The sequence below is a fragment of the Meles meles genome, chromosome 1 (genome assembly GCF_922984935.1).
Source record: "Meles meles chromosome 1, mMelMel3.1 paternal haplotype, whole genome shotgun sequence".
Classification (NCBI taxonomy): domain Eukaryota; kingdom Metazoa; phylum Chordata; class Mammalia; order Carnivora; family Mustelidae; genus Meles; species Meles meles.
Genome location: NC_060066.1, coordinates 183,048,952 through 183,067,913, shown reverse-complemented (window position 1 = coordinate 183,067,913; position 18,962 = coordinate 183,048,952). Strand labels below are relative to the sequence as shown.

General features: G+C 54.4%; 1 protein-coding gene across 1 annotated transcript in view; it reads left to right on the top strand.

Annotated features, from left to right (window-relative positions):
• The window catches only part of SZT2 (SZT2 subunit of KICSTOR complex), a 52,681-nt gene that overhangs the window by 10,859 nt on the left and 22,860 nt on the right, over positions 1-18,962 (top strand). Inside the window, exons 2-28 of the mRNA XM_046001191.1 lie at positions 1,219-1,344; positions 1,650-1,823; positions 2,318-2,488; positions 6,225-6,356; positions 7,098-7,239; positions 7,622-7,728; positions 11,136-11,346; positions 11,575-11,745; positions 12,079-12,313; positions 12,506-12,635; positions 13,321-13,463; positions 13,683-13,835; positions 13,977-14,091; positions 14,308-14,525; positions 14,622-14,837; positions 15,227-15,305; positions 15,528-15,622; positions 15,883-16,051; positions 16,253-16,367; positions 16,475-16,588; positions 16,776-16,946; positions 17,121-17,215; positions 17,453-17,576; positions 17,665-17,829; positions 17,919-18,123; positions 18,417-18,532; positions 18,664-18,910. Of these exons, the coding sequence (XP_045857147.1) occupies positions 1,219-1,344; positions 1,650-1,823; positions 2,318-2,488; positions 6,225-6,356; positions 7,098-7,239; positions 7,622-7,728; positions 11,136-11,346; positions 11,575-11,745; positions 12,079-12,313; positions 12,506-12,635; positions 13,321-13,463; positions 13,683-13,835; positions 13,977-14,091; positions 14,308-14,525; positions 14,622-14,837; positions 15,227-15,305; positions 15,528-15,622; positions 15,883-16,051; positions 16,253-16,367; positions 16,475-16,588; positions 16,776-16,946; positions 17,121-17,215; positions 17,453-17,576; positions 17,665-17,829; positions 17,919-18,123; positions 18,417-18,532; positions 18,664-18,910 (4,139 nt within the window). The remainder of the gene's footprint in view (positions 1-1,218; positions 1,345-1,649; positions 1,824-2,317; positions 2,489-6,224; positions 6,357-7,097; positions 7,240-7,621; positions 7,729-11,135; positions 11,347-11,574; positions 11,746-12,078; positions 12,314-12,505; positions 12,636-13,320; positions 13,464-13,682; positions 13,836-13,976; positions 14,092-14,307; positions 14,526-14,621; positions 14,838-15,226; positions 15,306-15,527; positions 15,623-15,882; positions 16,052-16,252; positions 16,368-16,474; positions 16,589-16,775; positions 16,947-17,120; positions 17,216-17,452; positions 17,577-17,664; positions 17,830-17,918; positions 18,124-18,416; positions 18,533-18,663; positions 18,911-18,962) is intronic.

Sequence of the window (18,962 nt, the reverse complement as noted above, 5' to 3'; positions counted from 1 at the left end):
TCCTCAAATCTCTACTCTCCATGCTCCTCTCTGCCTCCAGGCACCCTTCCTTAGTGTTTTTCCAGGGCTTTTTCTATTTCTTCTCCCCATTACCCCATTTAGGGGAAGAAAAAAACCTTCCCTTCCTTTCCATACCACATTTACAGGCAGTCACTGGCCTCTGCTCATTTCTCTTCTACCACTCTCTTCAGTCCTGGCAGCCTGGCATCTCCCCCTCTCCTGTCAGGGATCCAGGATGAGTAATTTGCAATTTGTCTAAACTGGGAGGACAGTAATCTTTTCATGAGAGGTTAGAGTAAGGGAATAAAGGAATTTCAGATAAACCTTGCTCAGGAAGAAACTTTGGGGAGCTTCAGACCAGTGGACCCTCGTTTTCTGCCTGAGACAGTAGGTGAGTTTATCTGCCGGGACCCAAGGGATTGAGAGATCAGGAAACGTTCTAGGGGGAACAGAAGAGGTTGCTCACCAGGGAGAGGTAAAAGGATGGGTACAAGCCTCCCAGAGGTGGCACGGCAAAGTGACAAGTTTCTTCGTGTCAAAGTGCAACTGGCGTGGTATTTGTGTGGATAAGAGAGAATGGCAAATCCATCCTGAGTCAAGATTTGGCAGGGCTTGTGGGTGGAAGGACAAGGACAGGGATAAGGCAGCTGATGCTTGGCAGGACACAGTTGCATTGATGGCTGTGAGGCAGTCAGTGGTGGGAAGGATCTAGAGTACTGACCACTAAAAGGCGTAGAGGGCAGGAAAAGTGTGGGTTGTGACCTGAAGAAGTTGAATCTTGAGGCACTTGGCAGGCTGGCTTGTCACCCAGTGAAGAGTTCCTTAGTGGCTGCTCTGGTCAAGGCTTTGTAGGAGGAGGCATCTGGCATCATTGAGTATCTGCTCTGTCATAAGCAATTTGCCATGCAGAGGGACGAAAAAATAGGACAAGACGGAGTCCCTGCCCTCAACGAGCTCTTGGCTTATAGGAGAAACTTCTAAATGTTCAATAATGCGAAAACATTACTTCATCAACCTAGAAGTCCACATAGGGGGAGTGGGAGCAGAGATTCGAGTCCTTGGGAATACCTTGCACGGAGGTGGGAGTCAACTTTTCACCTCTGCGGCTTTGCCTCTCACATATCGTGAACTCCTTGGACAAGTTTCTTGCGAGGTGATCTGCGGATACTAGGAACTCAGTGAACTGTTACAGATTTTTAAATGTCTCTTTGTCTCCAGGTAGAAGAAGCTGGGCAGGTGTTCCTGTTGATGAAAAAGGATTATCGAATCTCCCGAAATGTCCGCCTGGCTTGGTTCCTCAATCACTTGCATCAGACGGTGCAGGCCACACCCCAGGAGATGCTGGTGAGGCCCAGAAACGTAGAGGCTGTGAGGGGCTGGCCCAAAAGGATCTGCTCTTTTAAGAGGGTCCTAGAAACGGGAGGGGAGATTAACTCCGAGGGGTCCAATTCTAGGATGGGCAAGTGACTTTGCCCACAGGATGATTCCACAGGGGAAATGTTGAATTTTCCAGACAAGGAGAGTATATGCTTGGGTTGCGGGAGGTGGAGCTAATGGTTTGCCATTTTTGGATATAGAAGTTCAGGTCCTGGAAATAAAGGGGTGACTCTTCCTGGACCCTTTCCTTTTCTCTCTGTCCTGATTGTCAGCTCCAGTCTGAGCAGGAATTGGAAGTCCTCAGTGTCCTGCCCCCTGGGTGGCAGCCAGATGAACCAGTGGTTCCAAGGCCATTCCTCCTTGTACCTTCCACCCGGGTCACCTTCCTCGCTTGGCAGTATCGATTTGTCATTGAGCTCGACCTTAGCCCATCTACTGGCATTGTGGTAAGGGGTTGGGGGAAGAACTTTGGGGGGAAAGGAGGGAGTAGGGGGTGAGAGAGAGAGGGAGAGCCCTGAGAGAAGTGAGAAGGGATCCCAGCCTACCAATGGAGGAAGGAAACAGGCTTTTAAATGGTGAGCGTTGAAAGACAAATCCCCTTCCATCAGTGGCACCATATTTGGGGGTGTGATCAACCTTCAGGAAAGAATTCCCGTGGGGGCACCTGGGTGGCTCAGTGGGTTAAAGCCTCTGCCTTCAGCTCAGGTCATGATCCCAGGGTCCTGGGATCGAGCCCCGCATCCGGCTCTCTGCTCAGCGGGGAGCCTGCTTCTCCCTCTCTCTCTGCCTGCCTCTCTGCCTGCTTGTGATCTCTCTCTGTCAAATAAATAAATAAAATCTTTTAAAAAAAAAGAATTCCCATGGAAGTTGCTCGTTTCTGCCCTCTGCTCAGGGCTGCTTATGGTCACACCTGAGAGATCTTTCTCTGCATTGCCCTCAGGATGATTCCACAGGAGAGATCTTGTTTGATGAAGTTTTCCATGCCCTCTCCCGCTGCCTAGGCGGGCTGCTTCGACCCTTCCGCATACCCGGATCTTGCATCGACTTCCAGCCTGAGATCTACATAACCATCCAGGCCTACTCCTCAATCATTGGACTGCAGGCCCACCAGGTACCGCATCTCTTCCCCAATTCTGTGCCCTCAGACTTCACTTCTGGGAGTCTGCTGACCAAGGGACCAAGTCCTTGTCCCGTCTCTGTGGTCTTGCTCCCAGAGTCCCCAGCTCCGCCAGCTTCTTGAACCACTTTACTAGTTGTCTCTGAGTCTCTGTCCTTGTGAGAAGAATCTATTCTTCTGCTCCACAGGAGCCTTCTCTTGAGTTTTAGGTTAGGTGCCCTTGATGAGACACATGCCTCCCTCGCTCCTTCTGTAAGTCTGTAGTTCTGGCCCCTGGATGTCTGTTTTTTGCCTTCACCACCACCCTCCTAGTTTGATTGGAAGGTTTCCTTGTACTCTGACACCTGGCACTACCTGTGGGAGATGATCTTTAGAATAATTTTATGATTTTGAAATATAACCAATAACCCAGAAACATCACTTCTCCCAAGGATGGAGGAGGGTCATTTTCTGTGAGAACCCTGTGAACTGCTGCATGTTCTGCTGACCACACAGATAATGACAGGGCTTATCCACCACCCAAGCAGGCCAGCACAAGACACTCTTTTTGGACAATGGCCAAGTCTGTTACTGGAATATTCTGTTTGGGGCTTAGATAAGCAGTGGCCCAATTTCCCCTCATCTGCTCTTAACCACCCTCAACTCATGGGTAGGGGCTTCCCCTGAAACTCCCTGATGGCCATGTTGTCACCTTAGCTGTCCAACTGGCACCTGAGGGTCTGAAATCTACAGGGCAGTTGGCACATGTCTGATCCCAGCTGTGGTTTAAGGTGCTCTCCTAGCACAGCTGTTAGGACTGTTGGTCGTAGGCTGCGTCGCCAGGCAGGGGCTGGGCTCCGCAGGCACTGATAGTCAGGACAGGGAAGGCACAGGTGTTAGGTAATCGCTCAATGCTCAGTTCATTTTGGCAGGTGCTTACTGAAGCCCAATCTATGCAAGACCTGGACTACGTCCTGGAGTCACAGATGAATCAGACACTGTCCCTGTCCTGACGGGAGGAGTTGAGAGTTGGAGGTGGTGGGGAGATGGGTATTGAAGGAGGTAACTCCTGTTGAATGTGATAAGGACACTGATAAGTAATAACTCAGGTGCGGTGAGAGCACCAAAAAGGAGCACCCAGCCATGCTTGGGGCTGCAACAGAATGACTTTTGCATAAAGAAGCATTTGAAGGAAGAATTGAGGTGAACCCTTCAAAGAAGGGGAAATGGGCTTTCTAGACAGAGGGGCCCAAGAGCAAAGCCACAGAGCTATGAAACGGTGCTTCCAATCACAGGTGTCTCTTGACACAGTGATTTTGTAATTCTGCTAGACACAATAACATTGAATGTGGGAGTTGGAGTGGTAGGAAAGAGGAGACGAGAGAGATAAGTGGAGGGACACCTAGCGGGCTCAGTCAGTGGAGTGTGCAACTCTTGATCTCAGGGTTCTGAGCTCAAGCTCTTCGTTGGGTACAGAGATTACTTAAAAATAAAATCTTTAAAATGAAAGAGGGGCGCCTGGGTGGCTCAGTGGGTTAAAGCCTCTGCCTTTGGCCCAGGTCATGATCCCAGGGTTCTGGGATCGAGCCCCATATCATGAAAGGCTTTGAACGTCATAGCTAAGAACTCGCCCTTTGTTCTATAGTAGAGTTTAGCGTGGTGATGACAAGCGCTGAACCAGATTCACACACCCGTGTATTTGCTTGCTGGCTGCAGGCCCTTATGCAATACTTATCGTTTCTACACATCTGTGTCTTTTCTAACAGGACCAATATCATATGGTGACTGAGTTCATATATATCAAGCACTTAGAACAGTGCCTGCTGCATAGAAAACATGCAAAAATGTTAGCTATTAAAACTATTCTCTGTTCTTAAAACTATTAAAAATGGAAGGTTTTTAAGTGGACAGTAGCAGGCTCAGATTTGTCCATGGGGAAGATGGATCGGAGGGCGGATTCTGTACTGGGGAGAGTGGGCAGAAGGTGATTGCAGCCCCAGAGAAGAGGCAGGCCCTGAACCAGGGCAGCCACTGTGGAGAAGGAGGAGGCTTACTCAGGTTACCAACCCACCCCCGCCCCGCCCCAGGGTCAGCCACAGGCTAGCTTCCTTCCCCCACCCTGTCTCTAAAGCTCCCCAAGATGTATCCTGCTGTGCCTCACAACAAAACAAAAGATCACAAGAAAATGGATGTCCCTTGAAGGAAATTTGAAAAATACATAAAATACAAAGAAAAACAGAACTCTTCCATAAGACACCACTCAGAACTAAGTACTATGATGGAATTTCCTTCTTGGCTTTGAGTTCTTGTTTATCCTCCCTCACTACCACCCCTCCAGTCTGAAGAGAGGAGAAACATCAGGCCATTCGCACAGTCTGACATCCTGCTTTTGTAATGTATAGTCTGGGCCTTTTTCCTTGGCAGTATGTATTCTTTGAAGATATGATTTTTGATTGTTGCCCAGCTTGATATTTTATCACATTTTATTATTCCGCATTTAGCCAAACCCTGTTGTTTGACTTGTGGGTTGACCCACTTTTCATTCCTATAAACAGTACCACTGTGAACATCTCTCCCACCTTAGAGCCCCAGTTCCTCCTATTCCCCTGATTCTGTTTTTCTTCTCATAGTCAGGCCTACAATGGATATACAGAACCCCCTTCTCCCCTCTTCCGGCTGTGACCACCCACTTCCCCAGCCCCGAGTAGGGAGTGAAGAGGTAGTTGTTGCCCAGGAGGGCTGGGGCAGGGGGATAGTGCGCATGTGAGAAGGTGGTGGGAGCCTGACGGAGAGGAGAGATCTCAGGGGCCTCTGGGCCTGTGTGAAGTTTCTAGGGTGGGGGCACTTATGTTGGAAGGAGGAGGAAGGGAACCCCAGGGAATGAATGGTATTAGACAAAAGGTCTAAGATTAGTTGGAGAGATTAGCTTGAGGGGGAAAAAAGCGAAGGAGGAGTCTTTTCTTGCCTTGGAAGAACAATAAAAACAGGTAGATGTAAACATTGGGTAGACATTGTGAGTATGTCCAGTGCTCTAGAGAGTAGTACACCCTTGGGGTTAAAGTAGCCTAGAGTTCCCGTTGGCTGGTTTCCTTTCTATGTGGAGAGAGGGGTGAGAGTTACCTGCTGAGGATAAAGAGAGGGAAGGAGCACTCATTGGAAAGATGATTTTGAAACTAAAAGAGAAAAGGTCCAGAGCCACCTCTGTGTGCCATGCTTAGAAATCAACAAGAATTTAGATTTAGATTTAGATGGGAGGCTCCATCAGTTAAGCGTCTGCCTTTGGCTCAGGTCATGATCCCGGGGTCCTGGGATCCCCCTGCTTATGTTCCCTCTCTCCCTATGTCTCTCTCTGTCATATAAATAAACAAAATCTTTAAAAAAAAAAAAAAAGGAATAAAAAAAGTATGAGTCAGAATGAGAAAGTCTTATTAGCCAGGCTGAGGTGGGGCAGACTGGTAACCTGAGATGGCAAATCTTAGGGCACCCCCATGCGGGAGTTTGGGGAAACCCAGTGTGCGGGAAACCCAGCAAAGGAAGATTGTGAACCCAGATTAAGGTCACGAATGGCCCCAATTCCCTGATGAAGTAGATGATCTGATAAGAGAGGAACTGGCTATGGATTTAGCCAACTTGAGATCCTGAGTGAAAAGTCAGGATCCCGTAGTGGGAGCTATGGAGAACAAACAGGCCAGAGGGGAACTTTCCTGTGTCCCCCGACCCTCACATCTTGTCTTTCCCTTGTACTTCTCAGGTGCTGGTGCAGGGCTGCCTTTTGGACCCTTCCCAGCGGGAGGCGTTCCTGCAGCAGGTGTACGAGCAGCTCTGTCTCTTTGAGGACAAGGTGGCCACCATGCTGCAGCTGCAGTATGACCCCCAGAGTCAGGTATGCATGAGAGAAGGCCACTGGAGGCCCCCCTAGAAAGAGGAGCTCTGAAGGGACAGAAGGGAGCAGGGAGGGACAGGCCCCAACACAGAGGAAAGAGGGGGCAGGAAAAGGAGCTAGGAGGCAGAGGGAGCCAAGGAGAGGATTGCTGGAAAGTACACACAACAAGTTCCCTGCTGGAGGAGGGCTCAAATACACTGCCCAAGACACAGACTTTGCTGGGGGAAAATGTGAAAGCCGTTTGCTGGTGCGTTTTCAGTCCTAGATCTCCTCCCCCACTGGATCTGACAAGGTGATCATGGGGGGCTCTGTTCCCTAGAACTTTGTATAGTTGGACTCACTCGAATGCACTTGCTTATTCCTTTGGATATCCTAGAAGTAGCCAAGGAAATTGAGTCCTACCTTTGTGAAGACTTAATTTGATTGATGTAGAGAATATTGCATCAGAGTGATGGGAAACTCTGGGTCAAGGGCCTCCTTGACAAAAGGCGGGGAACCCTGTTCCTGGACAATCCAGTGCTCCTGCTGGTGCTGGACTCCCTGTCCATCTGCGGGCCAGCATGTGAGCATACCCCCGGGGAGCAAGCACAGTCAGGCCTTGGATGCAGAGTTGGGGGTTGGGGTCTGCACAGGATTGGGCCTGTCTGGCCTGGCCGGTGCCGGGCTGTAAATTCTGGCTTGGCTGTGGGTGGGATAGTAATGCCATCTGTCCAATTCTGTCTCTTCTGTAATTTGGGCCAGGCAGAAGATCAGTCCCCAGACTCAGGGGAGGCCCCAGGCCGGAAGGTGGGAGTCTCCATGGTGACAGCTGACCTTGGGCTGGTCAGTATGATTCGTCAGGGCATCTTGGCACTGCAGTTGCTCCCCTCAAACTCTAGTGCAGGTCAGTAGAAGGAATGCTGGTGGGCTGGGAAATAGGAGGGTATAAGAAGAGGACATCGAGGCTCCAGGGCACCAGTGCGTCCCCGGGAAGAGGATGTGTCCTTGTTTCAGGAAGGGCAATGTGCATTGGTGTATCTCTTGAGTACTCAGCTCTGACAACCATCAGGGACCCTAGTGGGAAGGAGTTGTGCTCCAAGGCCATCATTGGGATCCAGCATTCAGGAGGGAGAAGCAGGATGGAAGGGAAGAAGGAAGAGTGTTTGCAGATCATAAAATGCATCGGCTGGTGGCACCCAAGTCTTCAGGGCCCCATCAGTTGGATGCCCCCCTGCGACTTTGGTCTTGTCAGCGTCCCCAGGTCTGTCCGCTGTTTCCTATTCCAGGTATCATCGTGATTACAGATGGGGTGACCAGTGTCCCTGATGTTGCTGTCTGTGAGACATTGCTGAACCAGCTTCGCAGTGGCACCGTGGCTTGTTCCTTTGTGCAGGTGAGGACTTTTCTAGAAAAGAGAAGAGGGAAGTGTGGTATGTCACAAAGTTGGACACGGCTGGTTACTTTCTTACAGGTGATGATTTCCCACATAAAGCCAATAACGTAGTTGCCTGCATGTTAGTGGAGAATAGGTGTCATGTCTAGAGCAGGGTAGGTGGCAGTGGTGGGAGAGGATGTGAGGAGACAGCATGTTACAGGATAAAGAGTGCTGAATTTGAAATCTGACAGTCACACCCAGCCTCATCTCCCCTGTTAGATTGATTGGTTATCACTGTTTTGATTTTAAGGATTAGAAAACCCGACTCAAACTAGCTTGAGCAAAGGAGAGCATAGGAGTATTCAGCAAACCACAGCCAACTGGGATTGATGGGCCAGAGGGTGGGAAGCAAAAAGTCATGGGAAACAAGGCCGCAGGGTAGGCATCGGCGGGAACATGAAAAGCTGGTTCTGCTGTGTTAAGACGCTTTGGGATGATTCTGTGGGTGCTGCAGATAAGCACAAGGAAAGTCACTAGTTGGGCTTATGTTTTATAAAGGTCATTCTTGCTGCTGCATGAAGACAGGAGTGGAGGCAGCGGGTTATTGCGGTGCTCAAGGTGAGAGAGGAACAGGGCTTAAATTAGGGGAATAAAGGGCAAGAAACAAGCGGATAGAATTGCGAAAATGAAGAGGTAGTCAACATGACTTAAATTAGCAAGGTGTGAGGGGTGAGTAAGAAAGAGAGGTCAAGGATGTCTCCAAATTTGTCCATCGGTGGTGACTAGGTAGCTGGCAGGGCATGCAGGAAGAGAAGCAGCTGGTGTGGAGTGAGGACAAGATGATGAAACCAGGTTTGTGGATGTCGAGTTTGAGGCACCTGTGGGTCTAAAGGATAGCAGCTGAAGGCATCACCTTTGGAGTGTGGCGTGCTCGGCCTGAATTCTGGTTCCAAGTACCAGCTGTGTGACATTGGGGACCTCACTTGATTCTTGGTCGGATTCATTTGTAAGTGGAAATCATAGCAGTGCCTCCCTTGTCGGGTGAGACAATGCATGTAAAGGGCCCAGGAAAGTGCATAATTATGTCGTAGATGGCTCCTGTTCAGAGCAGCTAGCATCGGATATGCAGATCTGGTACTCAGGAGACAGCACTGGTTGAGAGAGGATTTGTCAGCCTGCAGATGGTAATTGAGCAGAGAAGAGGGCCCCTGAAGAACCTTGGGGAATACCAGTGTTGAGAGGTCTTTCATAGGAAGGGGACCTAGCAAAGAATGAAGGGAAAGAATCAGACCAAACCCGGGAGATTCTCATGTCAGGGAAGTCGGAGTTTGGGGAAGAAAGGAGCAGTCTGCAGTGTGAGATGCAGCAGACAGCGGGTAAAAGGAGGAATGAAAAGTCACCTCTTGGTTTGGAGGTGAAGAGGTCACCGATCTTTTTCAGGTCATTGCGGTGACGAGGTGGCAAGGGAAGTGATTGCAGGGGGTGGGAGAGAAGGAAGCGGAGACAAGCAGACCGGAGGACTGTAGCTGTTCAGGTCGAGTGGGGGCAGGAGAGAATGGAAGCTGGAGGAAAGGGCAGGGTGGAAGAGGAGGGGGCTTTGTGCTGTCCGTTTGTTTTCTAAGCTAGATCTCAGCTTGTTTCTAAGAACCCATGAGGAAGCTGAGTTGGAAAATGAAGGAAAGAAAAGGAAGCCTGAGGGAGTAAAGTCTCTCCATTGACAAGAGGACACTGGCTCAAAGAAGTAGATCAAGGGACTCTTTGGGAGTGGAGAGGAGTCATTCTCCCTCTGAATCTAGAAGGATAGAAGTAACGATGGGGATCAGTTTGGCCAAGGGCCTCCAGTCCCTCTCTGAAGGAAAAGGTAGGGGTGAGTACTGTGAGGAGGGGTGGCGAGCACTGGGGAGAACTGTGTTGAGGACAGCCCTGAAGGAATTGCTGGGCTTGGTGTCATGTGTTCCCAGGTGGCACCAACCTAGGCAACCATACAGCTTTCTCCATTTGGGATCTCATGGAGAGGTTGTGCTCCTCGCTGGGGTTTGGAGGTCAAAGCAGAGTCAAGAGGGCCAGGGATAGACTTGGAGGTTCAAGGGCTGGCAGCCTTAATTAGGTCAAAGAGCAGCAGGAGAAGGAGGATGAAAAGAATCCAGAGGAGTGTAGTTGTGTGTAATCGGTAGGATGTGGCAATTGAAATTGCAAAAATGAAATGGTTCCAAGAGAAGCCAAGGGACAGTGTGTAGGCAGTGGGCAGACAAGTGGAATGGAGAGAGTTCCTGGAGATGAGGGTTCAGGAATGGAGAAGTCAAGGAATTGAGTGAAACATCTCAAGGTAGTCTTTCCCCATCTTCTGTCAAGGGCCAGCTAGTAAATATTTTAAGCTTTGCTGGCCATATGGTTGTCATAACTACTCAGCTTTGCTCTTGTAGTGTCCAAGCAGTCATAGATGAGATGAATGGGCATGGCTGTGTTCCAACCAAACTTTATTTAAAAAACAGGTGACGTGCTAGATTTGGCCCACAGGTCACATGTAGTTGGACAATCTCTGATCTACAGGCTTAGTATTCACGATATGGTCCACAGACCAGCAGCGGTGGCATCATCAGGGAGCTCGTTAGAAATGGAAAATCTGGGGGCGCCTGGGTGGCTTAGTGGGTTAAAGCCTCTGCCTTCGGCTCAGGTCATGATCCCAGGGTCCTGGGATCGAGCCCCACATCAGGCTCTCTGCTCAGCGGGAAGCCTGTTTCCTCCTCTCTCTCTCTGCTTGCCTCTCTGCCTATTTGTGATCTCTATCTGTCAAATAAATAAAATCTTAAAAAAAAAAAAAAGAATCAAGGATGGGGTAGCAAGTTTGTGAGCGTGCGCGAACTAGAGTCAGGGAGAAATAAGACCCAGAGGAAGACAGTGGGGAGGGAGCTAGAGAAAAGCTAAGCAGGTAAACCAGAACACGAGATTGAGAGGGTGGTTGGTTCCAGAATGATGAGCTCCAGCCCTCCATGAGGCTCCTAGTTCGTTTTAAAAAAAAAAAAGAAATGGAAAATCTGAGGCCCACCTCAGACCTATTGTGTCTTAACAAAACCCCCAGGTGTTTTGTATATACCCTAAGGTTTGAGAAGCACTTTTTTTTAGAGATGCCTAAGTCTCTCCGATGGTAATAGGAAGCCAGTGAACCAGTTCTCAAATCTTTAGTGAGTGGTGCAGTCTGGCATTTGATGTTCCGCCGAAGGGTGTGGCTTCAGTTAAGGGCCCAGGGGAGGAAAGTTGCAGAGCAGTGGTCCGTCCCAGGAGAACGCTGGCCCACTTCCTCCTCTGTGTCCGGTCCTTGGGGCAGGGGGGACCACAGCCACCAGCTCAGTCTCTTCCACTCTTTTTGTACTTCTTTCTCCTGTGCCACTTTTGGAGCTAGGCCTCTAATTGCTCATTTTCTCTAGGTGGGAGGAGTTTACTCTTATGACTGCAGTTTTGGCCACGTGCCCAATGTGGAACTGATGAAGTTTATCGCAATGGCCACGTTCGGTTCTTACCTGTCCACTTGTCCGGAGCCAGAACCAGGCAGCCCGGGTCTGACTGTCTACCACCGGGCATTTCTCCTCTACTCCTTCCTGCGCAGTGGGGAAGCCCTGAACCCTGAGTATTACTGCGGTGAGGAGCAGAGTTGGGGGGTCAGGGGTGGGGGCCAGGACGTATAGCATGGACCCGGAGATGATGCAGGAAGGGATCCCCGGGGGGCCCTGAGCTCGGGCCGGGGCTGACTGTTGTGGCACAGTTCCCTCCCCTGGGATGTCAGCACAGCCACCCCTATTCCCCCGCCCAGCTCTCTGTCAGCTCACAGATACTGTGCAGCCTTCCCCAACCTCGCCGGTCTTCTAGGCTCTCAGCACCGCCTGTTTAATGAGCACCTGGTCTCGGCCAGCAGCAACCCTGCCCTCGCCCTGCGCCGGAAGAAACACACGGAGAAGGAGGTGCCTGCGGACTTGGTCAGCACGGTGTCTGTACGGCTCCGAGAGGGCTACAGTGTCCGAGAGGTCACGCTGGCCAAAGGTGAGGGTCACCAGGCCCTGCCCCGTCTCGCAAGTCTCAGACCTGCCAGACAAACCAGAAGGCGCCTAGGTGTCACCCATGTGATGCTGCTCGTCATTGCAGACAAGTGGGTTCTGAGCCGCCTTCAGGGCCTTGTTCTCTTAGCATTTAGCCTCCTATAAACTTCTGTTTGCAGCAGTTGGCAGGCCCTAGGCCTGGAATCTCTGGAAGCATGCTTGAAACCTTTTGCCAGGCTAGAGTTGCAGGAGGCTGGTGGGGGTTTCAGATAGAGCTCAGTCCCAGGCTGGAGTGCTGTGCCTTCTTCCCATAACCAACCTCCCGCTTGCCCTGAAGGAGGGTCTCAGCTGGAGGTGAAGCTCGTGCTGTTGTGGAAACACAACATGCGCATCGAGTACGTGGCCATGGCGCCCTGGCCCCTGGAGCCTGAGGGCCCTCGAGGAACACGGGTGGAAGTGACAATGGAAGGGGGCTATGACATTCTGCATGATGTGTCCTGTGCACTAAGGCAACCCATCCGCTCACTGTATCGTACCCACGTCATCCGACGATTCTGGAACACGCTGCAGAGGTAAGTGAGGTCACACTGCTCAGTGAGCAATGCCCTGTTTGTTGTGTGGGGGGACAGAGGTGTGAAACTGGGAGCTGATGGGAGCGCCCCTGAGGCCCAGGCTTGCGTCCAGAGTCCCATGTCCCCCTGGGACTCCCTTCCTCTGTGCCCACCGGAGTCAGGGGTGGCTCAGGGTTGGCCCTTGCTCTGCAGCATTAACCAGACGGACCAGATGCTAGCCCACCTTCAGTCCTTCTCTTCGGTCCCGGAACACTTCACGCTTCCTGACAGCACCAAGAGCGGAGTGCCACTCTTCTATATCCCGCCCGGCTCCACCACCCCGGTGAGTGGCTCTGAGGCTCGTCAGCCCCACTCCACGGCCACCTAGGCTCAGACTGGCACAGCTTCTGGGGCCCAGAGCTGCCCCCTTTTTCCTTCCCTCTCAAGTCTGAGGCACCTGAACCAGAATTCCTTAGCTTTAGCCTTGAGAGCAGTTCTCCTCCCTCCTTCCGAGTTGCTGACAGAGAAGGATCTGTAGAGAGGCTGTCCTCAGCAGATCACGGGTGTCGGGGTAAAGACTTAGAGAATGCAGAGGTGCCCAGGAGCCCCTTCACCCCTTCTCCATATGGTGTGTTCTGCCCCCTCCCCGCTGGCATCTTCACCCGTGCCCACTGCCATGAGCTGTGCACTTCCAGAAGACCGTAGCTTCCTTTGTGCCGTGCTGACTTCACCCTTGGCCTATGCTGGCACAGGGCCGGCTCACCCTGAGTTCCTGCCGTCACTCAGCTGCTTTCCCCTAGGCAGTGATGGAGACATGGTAAGCTCTATCCTTCGCCTGGATGCAGCTTCAAGGGCCGCCCAGTCTGTCTCTGGGCTCCTCCCAATCTGGCCTTTGTCCTAGGCTCCCGTCCCAGGCTGGGCTCTGAGCTCCTCTCTGACCCCTGGATCCCACAGTCCTGTTTGCCGATTGGTGCTTGTGCCGTGTTTCTCCACGAAGGCTCCTACAGGGCTGTCCTTCCCGTCCCCAGGTGCTCTCACTTCAGCACAGTGGGTCCGACTCCTCCCACGCCCAGTTTGCGGCCTACTGGAAGCCAGTGCTGTCCATGGATGCCAACTCCTGGCAGCGCTGGCTGCACATGCATCGGCTGGTGCTCATCCTGGAGCACGACACGTGGGTACCCGCTGCGGACTGGGGGCCCGGGGGGGAGGTGGGGCGACAGCAGACAAGCCCTCACCCCCCTCAGCCGAGGGAAGATAATGACGCTTCCCCAGTGTTTCCCAGTTACCCACGCCCACATCCTCAGACAGGCCCTGGCAGAGAGCAGTAGCATTCTGTGTTTGGCCCCCACGCTTGGGACCATGAGGCCTCACCTCAGCCCCGCTCTTCCAGACCCATCCCCAAGCACTTGCACACCCCCGGCAGCAATGGGCGCTACAGCACCGTGCAGTGCAGGATCTCGCACTCCTCCCTGACCTCCCTGCTTCGGGACTGGAGCAGCTTCGTGCTGGTCGAGGGCTACTCCTACGTGAAGCTGCTCTCCAGGTATGCAGAGCAGTGGGCCCCCGCTCCTCCCTGTCCCCCACGTCCTGCCTCTCTTCCCCTAAGCTCAGACCTCACCATTCCTTCTCCTCCACCCACTGACTCCCCACCTAGAGCTGCTCACTGACCCCCGTTTCTCCCCAGTGCCCCCGACCAGCCCCCTTCCTCCTTCTACATGGTCCGCATCATTTCCAAGGCCCCGTGCATGGTCCTTCGCCTGGGTTTTCCCATCGGCACACCGGCCCAGGCCCGACACAAGGTGAGCTATGCCCTGACTGACTCCCAGACCCAGGGGCCCTGAAGGATGGACTGGCTCTTTTTCTCCCCCACCATACAGGGCCAGGGCCAGTGGAGAGAGGAGCCCCCAGACCAAGGAATGCTTGGGGTAGAGGGCTCTCTCACCTTGTCTGGGGACCCCTTCTTCTGGACCTAGAAGGGATGGAGTTAGGGAGATCTGATCACCTTTCTCCCCCAGATTGTGTCGGATTTGCGGGAAGAGATCCTGCGGTTGCGTTTCCCCCACCGGGTGCAAAGCAAGGAGCCAACACCCAAGGTCAAACGGAAAGGGCTGGGGGGCATCGGTGGGGGCAGCTCTCCCTCCAAGTCCCCCCCCATGCTGGGCCCGCAGCAGGCACTGTCTGACCGGCCCTGCCTTGTGGTCCTGCATAAGCCCCTGGACAAGCTACTCATCAGGTTGGTGTAGAGTCTGGGGAGCAGACTGGGACCCACGGGAAAGCTGGGGCTCAGCTGGATCTGAGTGGTGATTGAGGGGTTGCCTCTGTTGCCCAGGTATGAGAAGCTACCCCTGGACTACCGGGCGCCCTTCTTACTGACACTGGAGCCACCGGGGCCGCTGCCATTGGTGTCGGGCCGCTCAGCTTCTTCTAGCCTAGCGTCGCTGTCTCGCTACCTGTACCATCAGCGGTGGCTCTGGAGTGTCCCATCGGGCCTGGCACCTGCACTGCCACTCAGTGCCATTGCACAGCTCCTGTCCATCCTCACTGAGTATGTCATCTGGGCCAGGCCAGGCAGTTCAGGGAGGGAAGAGAACGAGTGTGACTCTGGCTTTGGCCCTGGCAGAAAGCCCAAGTCAGACCCTGCCCCTCTCTGGGCCCCGCCGCCCCCACCGTTCTGCACAGTACTGAGTGCAGAGCAGCGCCTGCCCCTGCCCTCTCTGCCTCCCCCCTACCCGCCACAGCCGGCTTACTTTGGCCTGTGCAGCTACAGCTTGCTGCACCTGAGGCCCCAGTAGTCTGAGCACGACTTCCAGCGGACAAGTCTGCCAGGACGGCTGCTGGAAGTGGCCACATAAGTGGCATGTGGGGCAGGAGGATGGACTCAGTGTCTCTCCTCCATCTCATCCCGTCCCCACCCCCACCTTTATGGGGTTTCAGAGTCCGACTCTCCGAAGGCTTCCACTTCGCTTGCAGTGGGGAAGGAATCATCAACATGGTCCTGGAGCTTCCAATTCAGGTACCTGCCGTCCCTCGTGACGCCTCCCCACTGGGGCCCATCATCAGAGGGACGCTTGCCTCTCAGCTGGGTTGGGACTGTTGTAAATGGCCTCATGGGGACCCTGTGGCCAGAGGACCCAAAGCCTGAGGCCAGTCGCAGGACAGTGTGCCGGGGGCTAGGGTCTGAGGGCCCGAGCTGGCCTGGCTGAGGTTTGCCCAAGATTTGCCGTTGTGCCCGCAGAACGAGCCCCTGGGGCAGGCTGCTGGCGAAGAGAAGCACACCTGTGTCGTCCAGTACATCCTCTTCCCCCCGCACTCTGCCTCCACCAAAGACAGGTGAGACCTGGGTCCTCTCTGGGAGCCGCCTCTCTCCACGTTCCCGCTTGTCGCTATGGCCCCAAAAGTGCTGTTCCCAGGCTGTTCGAGAGTCGGGGTGGGGGATGCTGTTTGCAGATGCTTCATCAGGCCGACGCTGGTCTGGAAAGGCCCTGTGGGAGTACCGTCTGTCCTGTGCACCCTCCGTGGACTGACCCCCTGCCATTTGCCTGTGGATTGGACTCTCCTCTCCGCCAGGCTCAGAGTTCCTCCTCCTTTAGCTTCTCGACAGATGATGACAACGATGTGGAGGTGGAGGCCCTGGAAGGAGATTCTGAGCTCAACCTGGTCACCGAGGTGTGGGTGGAGCCTCAGTATGGGCGGGTGGCACCCGGCCCCGAGAGCTGGAAGCACCTCCGGGACCTGACGTACTCCGAGATCCCTCGAGCTGTGAGTGCCTCTGAAGGACCCGACCCCCCAACCTTACCGGGGGCGGCGCCGTTCCCTCCGGAGCAGCCCGTGCACTTCCTGGGCCCTCTGAGTCTCTGTGCTCTGCCCGTCTCTGACTGTGCTGGCTTCCTGCAGAGCTGGCCACCTGAGTACTCTGGCCGAGGGCAGGCTGACCCCTGACCTCTGTTCTTTGTGCCCCAGCTCCATCCTCGGGATGCTGCCTGCATAGGCTCCATGCTGAGCTTTGAATACCTGATACAGCTGTGCCAGAGCAAGGAGTGGAGTCCCCTGCCCCCAGAGCCGAGGGTCCCTGCTGGTCAGTGGGGAAGGGACCCCAGGGTGGATCAGGAGGGTTGGGTGGGGAAACCATAGCTGGGGTATCTGGTCTCATCGAGGCTCTTGTCTTCCTTTCCTCCCTCCTAGCATTGGACCAGGGAGGAGATACCTGTGTCCACGAGATCCCTTTCCATTTTGACCTAATGGGGTTGTTGCCCCAGTGTCAGCAGCTGCAGATGTTCTTCCTTCTGCTTTCCAGAGGTGGGTGAGCTTCCTCCTTACAGACCCACAGGGCCCGTGGGCGTGGGAGTGAGCGAGCCGAGAGAGCAGATGAGCGCTGGGGCAGGAGGTGGCTGGGAGGCCTCACGAGGGCCGCCACGGCCAGGGCGGAGCCAGGGTGCCGGGGAGCAGGAGGCCCTCTGTGCTGAGCAGAGTGTGTGTCGGGCAGAGCCAGAGGGCGTCCCTCTCGCCGAGGGGCCCTGTCCCGCCAACGACACGGTGCTGTGCCTGCTGCACAGCTGCCTGGGGCAGGAGCTGAGTGACCGGGAGATCCCGCTTACCGCTGCTGAGCAGGCCGCCTTCTTGAGTGAGGTGCTGCAACGGGCCTGCCACAGTCCAGGTGAGCTCCCGCCTCTTTCCCAGACAGCACCCTCTGGCCCAGCACCTTTCTCCCCATCCCTCGGCAGCAGGGCGGGGTTCTGTCTCTGGCTTTTGGCCTCCCTGTCTCGTCCCCTCAGAGCCCTGCCTCTCTGTGGGCCCTGCCCTCGCCCACCCATCTCTACCCTCAACGTAGGTCCGGTGGAGCTACCGTCAGGGGGCCATGGGATCCTAAAGGATGGAGCAGTCAGCAGCACCCAGGCCACTGGAGACGCAGCTCCTCCTCCCCTGGTCAGAACCGCTTTGTTTCCTTGGGCCTGTTTTCCCACTGAGCTTCTGTTAGCACGGATCCATGCCCCAGCTGTCTGTCGCCAGGGATGCTAAGTGCCTCCTGCCGGAGACAGGATGCCATCCCTGCCCTTTGTCCTGGATCTCACAGCTCTACCTAGAGCTGTACTCCAGGGTGGGGGAGGGGAGCCAGGCTTAGGTGGCCCTGCAGATCGGTCTGAGGTCGTTTTTCTCTTACAGGATGGAGGCCCTCCTGAGACACTTAAGCCTCTTATCTCTGCTCAGCCCCCTCAGTGGCGCTGCTATGCGAGGCTTGTGACTCCCCAGCATGTGTTTCTGACTTTCCTCCCCGCGACCTTCTCAGGTACCGCCCCCTCACCTTCATCACTGGCCCCTAGACTCCCTCACCAGGCCAGCCGGCTGCTGACTTCTGTCTCTCTTTTCCTCTTCAGACGTCCAGCACCTGGCTGCCTATGGCCTGGAGGGACCCTCTCAAGAGGAGACAAAGCCAAAGTTTGGGGATTGGAGCGGGGCCACCAGCCTGAAAGATCTGGGAGGACCTGGGGTGAGGGCTGCAAAGGCCCAGGTCCCCACACTCAGTGTCACCCTAGCCAGTGGTAAGGCTGCCGGCTCTGAGTCAGTTAAGCAGGAGCAGAAACGGGAAGAAATAGAAGGCTTGGGGATCACGTTACACCTCTTCCCACAGACGCCGCCCAGAACCCAGAAGACCTCAGCCCACCGTGCCGTCGGGACTTACAAGCTTATGCTGGGCGTCAGGCCCCGCAACCAGAGAGTGCAGATGCTCCCCGGACCCGGTGTCCTGTTTACGTCTATAGCTGTGCCCTGGAAGCACTGAGGGAGCAGATGGTTGGCCTGCAGCCCCCTCAGGCACCCCGAGACCTCATCTTCCGGTGAATACCCTCGGTGCTGACCTAGGTTCTGCTCCCCACTGCGGCCCCCAGCCAAGGCTTACGACCACCACGCTCAGGCGGATGGACTGACAGGTTGATGATCAGTGGCAGGAACTCAGTCCGTGTCTTGCCGGCTCCTGGATTAGCTTCCTTCAGCAAATCACTTGAACTTGCGGGGCCATGAATATTTTCAGTGGAGATGTATGGGCAGTCCACGGGAGCATGGGTGGTTGGGGAGTCTGAGATACCCCTCGGGAGAGTTGGCCAAGCTAGCTCCTCCCTCCCATTCCTAGGACTCCATTCCTTGACCAGCCCTCCTCATCCTCAGCCTGGATGGAGCCCAGGTTCAAGGAGGCAGCCAACCATTGTGCCTTGCTGCAGGAGCATGCACAGCGGTGCTATGTCCGTGGTGAGCAGGAGGCCACGTGAGGGAGAGTCAGGAAGGAGATGGGGCTTTGCGGGATTCCAGGCATGGGGGCTAGAGGGACTGTTTCCAGAGCTTGACCCTCACGGCACCTTTCCCTTCCTCCCCTTCCTCAGGGCTGTTCGGGAGTTTGCAGCAAGCACAGAGTGTCTCCTCGCAGGACTTGCTGATCGCGGTTGATGCCTGTGAGGAACTGCTACAGGAAGTAGACATCACCCCTTTCCTGCTTGCACTGTGCGGCCACACTCGGGGTTTGCCTCAGGCACCCCCAAGCCCTGGGCCTCTCAGCCCTGGACCCTTCAGCAGTAGCATCGAGGAGGGCCCGGAGCCTCGGGAACGAGCCGTCCTGGCTTCTGAGTCCAGGTTAGGGTGGTGCCAGAGGGACGCATCAGGGCTGCACCAGATCCCCGTACAG